Source organism: Apium graveolens, chromosome 6, assembly GCF_009905375.1.
Source record: "Apium graveolens cultivar Ventura chromosome 6, ASM990537v1, whole genome shotgun sequence".
NCBI lineage: Eukaryota > Viridiplantae > Streptophyta > Magnoliopsida > Apiales > Apiaceae > Apium > Apium graveolens.
The window spans coordinates 15,986,497-15,993,338 of NC_133652.1; the positions used below are offsets into that span (position 1 = coordinate 15,986,497).

The following is a 6,842-nucleotide window of genomic DNA, read 5'->3' on the forward strand; positions in this document are numbered from 1 at the left end:
ATAATTTCACAATAATTTTTAATTTTTTTTCTGAACAAAAATTTCATATTTAAACTTTTATTAAAAAAAAATTAAAAAAAAATTATAAAATTATACTTTATAAAAATCTCGAAATATATACAAATAGTGCACGTATAAAAATTAACTGACGGAGAGAATAATTATTTTCTGTAAAAAACTATGTACAAACTTCAGGGTCCTGTATAAACTATGAAGTCATTAAGACCTAGGAAAAGAATAAGAAAAACACAGCTGGTTACATAATAATGGATATAAGACAGTCCAAAACACCAAACAATTCTCAAGAATAAACAAATGCAGTGACTCAGTTTATTTGCTTTAACCGATAGCTCTGTACAAAGACTTTTGTATTATTGTATTGTCTTAACTGGTGGGATCTAAACTTAAAGTCATCAACAGTAGTGTCGGTTCGCTAGAACTGTAATAATTAGAAAGCTGCAACAGCAGCAAACTAGCTCCCTGCAAAATTAACTAGAAATGGCTAAAGTAGCAACAATCTTACCACCTTCATTACTCTCACTTGTGTTTCTTGCAAGACTCTCTGCTCTACTAGTTGCTCTTCTTGTGCTCACGTGGGGTTTTTATTTCCAGACCAGCTTCCTTCGTCATCATCGTCCTTCTTCTCAACAAGACCTCATCTATGCTGTAAGTACCAAGTATAACTCTCTCTCTCTCTCTCTCTCTCTCTCTCTCTCTCTCCCTCCCTCTCCCTCTCTCCCTCTCCCTCCCCCCTCTCTCTCTTTCCCCCTCTCTCTCTCCCTCTCTCTCCCTCCCTCTAGTGTGTATATCTGTTATGAAAATGTTTATTTAGATGTGTGTAGTTACATACTTGCATTTGAGCTAAAGTTGTGGCATTTTGGCTTATGATAGGTGCTTCATCCCTTACTAATGGTTATTGGTTTTATTGTCATCAGTGGAGAAGGTATTTTAACAGTTAAATTACTGTAAATAATAATGCATAGCTTGTTTACTTGAATAAAGAAAGATTTGATTATGGGTTTTTGTTATTAAATTGCATTGTTAATTTATTTGTTTAATTACCCTATGCAGCGATTTTAGTGCATAGATGGCTGCCGGGTTCGAAAAATTTGAAGAAATCAGTACATTTGTGCCTTCAAGGGGTGGCTTTGGCTTCTGGAATATTTGGGATTTGGACTAGATTTCGAGGCGAAAGGGGAGTAGTAGCTAATTTCTACAGTTTGCATTCATGGATGGGTATACTCTGCATTTCATTGTTTGGAGCTCAGGTTTGTTCTTGATTTTTATCTTGAGTTGAAATCAATTTCTTGTTATTTTATCGATGAAACTGAAATCTGAATACTGGATTAAAGATGATAATTATAAATTTCTTTGTGTTCTTTTTCATAATTATGGTGTGATGGTGATTCCTTTATCTGTGGTCCCTCCACATTGGCCCCTTGTTTATTCAATTTGATAAGCAACAAGTTTCTATTATTACTTTAGGTGTCCCAAGGGTTTTAGCAATTATATGCACCACTATTTATTTCAAATCTCAGACTTTTCGAGCATTTTCCTTTTTCTTTTCTATTTTCGATTGCTCGCGAGGTGACTTCAGTACATTAGACTATACTAATCCCACCAGAACCTAGTGGAATCCCCCTCGGCATCTGTCCCAAACAACTCTGATGTCCAAATACCCTCCCCCCCACCTCAATAGCAAATTTGGCATTTTGGATTGAGTAGACCTATGCAGACTTGTGAATTCAGTCATTTAAATCATCTGTAAGACGAAATTAGCTTGAAGAATTAAAACTTATGAATTTAAAGACGTGAATTAATTAGCATATAACATATATGCAGGCTATATACTGTGTAAACCTTTTCTTTTCTCAAGTAGAGCATTTCATTCTGTTAAAAATGATCTCTAGAAAATGTCATTTCGAACTACCAGCTTTTAGATAGTGTGCAAGGGGAATACTATTTCTGGCAGATAATAACACATTTGAGAGTCTCCAATGCTAATGCAAAATGACTATATTCATTGTTATAAATTATAAGATGGCACCAAAAAATGCTTTCTGGTGCTAAACTGAAATTGCAACCAACTAATTTCACATTTAACTAACATTTTATCCAACTCTTTCAACTTTCATTTAAAGTGGGCCGACTTGCATTTCATTTGTTGTTAATTGATGATGTGACAAGGATAACTGTAGCTATCTCTGGTTTCATTCAACTATGGACATGCATTGGCGTAGTGTTTTTTTATTGAACTGCTGAACCGAACCGAATCTCTCCTAGCCATGCCAACTAAATTTGGATTATTAACATTTACTATCTTCAACAGAGTTGGCGTAACATGTATTCTTAGCAACACATACTGAACAGATCCTATATTTTCCACCGGGATTCTTTTTATACCTATGGCTCTCCAGGTGAAGCATGTCTCTTTTGGAAGGACCAAAGTAATGCACAATAGTTTACAGGTCTTATTTTTAAAGTAGAATTCAACAGGTTGTAGGGAATAAAAAAGATATTTTATCTTTCGGTGCCATGGTGGCAAGTGGTAATTATATAAATTGACAAACCGTGGAAAGAAATAAAAAACACAGTATTTGGAATATTAGGCTGCGGAACTATGTTACCATGAATCAACTGGAAAACATAAAACTTGTCAAAGTGTCTGTAATGTTAAAAAACAATTGTCGAGTTTTGCCCAAAATGAACCGTCCAGTGTTCATACCAGTTCCGAGTGTCTAACATATGTCCAATGATATAAAATGTCCGGATAAGATAGTTGTGAGATGTATACCACAATGATGAGCAAAAGAGTAAGAAAAGTATTAAGGTTTCTTAAATAGAAATCCTGTAAGATTCAGGAAAAGCCTAATAGCAAAAGTTATCTGCTTTCTTCTGCCCGCTTGACAAGGTCATAGTTCTATTCTTATTAAGTTGAAGACCCCTTTTCAACAACCCTGCTTGGCAGATGACTGAAATGTATTGATACATGTCATGCTTCACTATATATAACAGTTGAATTATCGAAAGATCATATAACTAGAGAACGGTTCTTGATATTGTGTGCTTTCACCTAATGCAGTGGTTGATGGGTTTCTTGAACTTTTGGCACAAAGTTGAAATGCGAAATATAAGAGCACGAGTATTGCCTTGGCATGTCTTCCTTGGTCTCTACACGTATGGGCTGGCAGTAGCAACAGCTGAGACAGGGCTTCTTGAAAAGTTGACCTTTTTGCAAGCAAATGGACGCGTAATGAAGCGTTGCACTGAGTCTACAGTCGTTAACTGTTTAGGAATTGGTTTGGTTCTTCTTAGCGGTCTTGTGATATTAGCAGCAGTTTCACCAAAGCAGCGTAGTTTACAGACTGTGTATTCAAATGGCAAGTGTTTGACTTCTTAACTCAAATGCATGTCCATCATTGCATTATTTTTTTGTTGTAATGTACTATAAAATGAGTCGAAGTAGAGTTTCAGGTGATAGTATGAAGATCCAAGAGCAGCATTCTTTAGCAACTTCTGCTCTTGTTGGCTCTTGAGTTTTAATTCTTGCTGTTATAGTATGAAAGGTAGAGTTGATTCTGTATTACATCATTTTGGTGATCAGATGTCACATTCCTATATAGTTCTCTCCAACTCAATACCACAGATAAAGGTCTATATGGATATAAATTGCTTTATGTTGTGGCATTGTTGAAACACATTGGGTAAAATAAAAAAAAAACAGATACTTTTAAGGTTGCATCCATCTCTATTTAAGATACTGGATATATCTTGAAACACTAAACTCTGGTTCAACTTTGGTTTTGGTCATTTGATATAAATTAGAACCAACACTTGAAGTTGTGCCTTGAGAATACTAAATCTGTTGTCTTACAAATATTCTACGGAGCTCTCGATAACACTCTCTTTTTACACACATTATTCAAACACACAAGTCTCATAACTTGTTTTTGCATCCTCATACAAGATGGAAGAATCACAGACATATATATCGAGAGATATATATGTGTTATTAACTCGTTCAGTTCTCATCCACCGTCTATATGTGTTAGCGGGATTGCATATTTTGCAAAATACGAGGGGAGGATCGTGTGTTTTGATTTGCTCGAGGAGAGAACCAGGGAAGTTCAGTTTCCTTGCGCTGATCCCAGGAATGGTTGGTGCTGAGGGATGATTCTCAGCTAGCTTTTCTTTACTTATGCGACATGGATGTTAATGAGTATTAGATCATGTTCGGACCTTCCTCTCTCACCTTAATATTTTAGTGCATTTGGATCCGTCTGTGGATATTCTACTAGTCCAGCAACAAATTGTTCCAAGCGAGGAATGAGGATAAAAAGGAAAATACTGGAGATATAAAGGGAAACGAAGTCTCCAGGCCCTCCCCCATCTTCAAATTATTAACGAGCCCATGGATTTTTATAAATAAAATCTTATAGAATATATATGTTTGCACTGGACATTCACCGAACATCCAAGCATTCAACAAATTTCAAACAACTTCATATTCAACAAAACTGGCGTAACATGTGTTCTTAGCGGCCATACTCATACGTGTTTATTCGAGGGAAGAACACAGGTACAATCTGAGCACCAAGGACGTATATGCCTTTCTTACGAATGGTATCATCTTCACTTGCGTAGAGAGAAAATTCAACCTTTCCACCGCGATTTTGAGCCTTGAATTCCCCTACTTTAATCTCTATCCACTGATCCCTTGGTTTCCCCATTAAATTTTCTCTGCTCTCTTGGCTGGTCCCGTTTGGAGCATCAAGTATAAGCTTTGCTGTACGTTCCATTTCCAGGTCTTGTTTTAGCTTCACCACAAAATGAACCTCGTATGTCCAGCCTGCTGTCAGTAAGTTTTCCTCATACTCTCCGGCTATGTGTAGCCAATACTCTTTCTTCACCTCAGCAATCTCTGTTCTGCAAAATCGAAGCAATTATGATATCATAATATGCATGATTAAGCGCATAAATATTAGCTCTGAATTGCATCCTTCAATAGATATTGTAACTTTAATATGCTATGTAAAATAAATCTTAGAATGAAATTACAGATTTGAGATTTGCAATACATGATCTTTTGTTGTGGTTTAGATGGAACTTGAAACAATGAAATAAGAAATCTTACCCTTCTCCCCAGTTATCATTGTTTAGTCTTCTGGAGGTCCACCATGTAGGAATTCTGGTATCAAACAATTTGGAGTTGAATCGATGAGTTCTAGCTAGAGGTACTAATATTACAAGCAGCAATTTCAACTTGTGTACGAACTAACCTATCATTTCCGTCAACAAACCAGTTCCATTTTTTCGAGTTATTCCCGTGGTCTATTTCCAGCTTATCAGCAGGCACTTGGACAGCATACATCTGGAGAGAACAAACATGCAATAATTACACGTTAACCGAGAGTAATCTCATACGGAGGAACATTATAATGTACATATTCTGAAAGTACCTTATCTATGATTGGTTGTAGTTTTTGACGAACATATGCCACAACTTTCTGAACCAGATCTCCTTCGTTCCTGTAAGGGTTAATTTCATATTGTTAAGTAACCTTCGTTCCTGTAAGGGTTAAGTTCATATTGTTTAGTAACCAGTCGCTCTAAAACCCCTTAAGGTGGCAGAGGAAAGACCTCTAAAACCTTAAGGTGCTAGAGGCAGGCTTCAACTGGATTTTATACTCTTTAACAGATACAAGTCATGCATGATAACCTAATTATATTACACGCCTACAATTTAATGAAGTACCGAAGTAGACTAGTAACTAGTCGAAGTTTTACCCATGTGCATCTTGGTGGAGATCATATCCGGAGAGATTAGAAGCCGTGGTGAGAGCATTTCTCCATTTCTTTACAGACTCAGCCCCGTGACGCCCTTGGTGTTTCTGAAAAGCCTTTTCAAATGTCCCTCTCTGGTGACGCACATCCGATGGATCAACGTTGTAAAATACGGGAATGACCACCACCTGCCCCCCGCTCTTTCTCCTGCTTTCCATGATCTCTTGAAGCTCATCAAGACACCATTTCGAGTCTCCGTAATTTTTAGAGAAAACAATGACACAGATCTTGGACGCACGAATAGCATTCAGTAGCTCTGCTGAGATCTCTTCCCCCCTTCGCAAGGCATCGTCGTCTCTGAAAGTCTTGACTCCAGCTTCATTTAGGTTTCTGTATAGATGGCTGGTGATGTTGTTTCGTGTATCTTGACCTCTGAAGCTCAAGAACACCCAATAAGGAGTGTTTGGTGGACTATAAGCCATTAGATATTCGTATAGGAGCAGCAAGAAGAAAAGTAATAGCTAACTTGTGAATAATTTTACGAGCATATGAATGGTTTGTGGAGCACAGCAAGCCTAATCAACCTTATATTTATACTAACTTAATCCAGCAGTGCTCTGCATTTTTGAGTAAAGTAAACTGTAAAACAGTAAATCACTAAATCAGTGAAAAATTATATTTAATCAAAGACCATGGAAATGAGAAGTAAGGACAGTGAAGGTTCTATGATCCTAGCATCGTTGTATAAAATTTTAAAGAGTAGGTAGGTGGTGCATACAGAAGCATTGCTCGATTCAATGTAGACTGAGTATAATATAAGACAGTAGTAGTAATTTGGATTGATTAGTGCTTTCATTATCCAAGTTGTGCGTACTAATAAACTGTAATGTCAGACAAGAGACAAACAACAAATTGACCGCACACACATTTTCCAAGTAGTTGCGAACTTGCGATGCATGTGTTCATCAGGGGAGGACTTGATCAAATCCCCGACTTAAATTTACTTAGCCCACATGGCTACTTGTGTAATGTAAAACAGTAGGAAACTTACAAGTTAT

At 36.9% G+C, this 6,842-nt stretch overlaps 2 protein-coding genes across 2 annotated transcripts; one reads left to right on the forward strand and one right to left on the reverse strand.

Annotated features, from left to right (window-relative positions):
- The first annotated feature begins 279 nt into the window (after positions 1-279).
- LOC141667940 (putative transmembrane ascorbate ferrireductase 4) lies at positions 280-3,620 on the forward strand. The gene is made up of 4 exons (XM_074474591.1): positions 280-666; positions 892-943; positions 1,072-1,268; positions 3,083-3,620. The coding sequence occupies exons 1-4, from the start codon at positions 499-501 to the stop codon at positions 3,398-3,400; spliced, it is 735 nt and encodes a 244-aa protein (XP_074330692.1). The 5' UTR covers positions 280-498; the 3' UTR covers positions 3,401-3,620.
- An 861-nt stretch (positions 3,621-4,481) lies between these two features.
- On the reverse strand, positions 4,482-6,557 carry LOC141667939 (protein PHLOEM PROTEIN 2-LIKE A8-like). Its single transcript, XM_074474590.1, has 5 exons — positions 5,788-6,557; positions 5,460-5,529; positions 5,280-5,371; positions 5,135-5,188; positions 4,482-4,926 (listed from the first exon to the last, which is right to left on the reverse strand). Exons 1-5 carry the CDS (start codon positions 6,264-6,266, stop codon positions 4,536-4,538), a joined length of 1,086 nt encoding a protein of 361 aa, XP_074330691.1. The 5' UTR covers positions 6,267-6,557; the 3' UTR covers positions 4,482-4,535.
- Between the last annotated feature and the right edge of the window lie 285 nt (positions 6,558-6,842).

Bases quoted from the DNA above. Each gene is read 5' to 3' on its own strand.
- LOC141667940 (XM_074474591.1), top strand. From the start codon at position 499: ATGGCTAAAGTAGCAACAATCTTACCACCTTCATTACTCTCACTTGTG. The intron at 667-891 runs GTAAGTACCAAG...GGCTTATGATAG, and splicing joins AACAAGACCTCATCTATGCT to GTGCTTCATCCCTTACTAAT. The intron at 1,269-3,082 runs GTTTGTTCTTGA...CACCTAATGCAG, and splicing joins TTTCATTGTTTGGAGCTCAG to TGGTTGATGGGTTTCTTGAA.
- LOC141667939 (XM_074474590.1), bottom strand. From the start codon at position 6,266: ATGGCTTATAGTCCACCAAACACTCCTTATTGGGTGTTCTTGAGCTTC. The intron at 5,372-5,459 runs GTACTTTCAGAA...TGTTCTCTCCAG, and splicing joins TACAACCAATCATAGATAAG to ATGTATGCTGTCCAAGTGCC. The intron at 5,189-5,279 runs GTTAGTTCGTAC...GTTTGATACCAG, and splicing joins TTTGTTGACGGAAATGATAG to AATTCCTACATGGTGGACCT.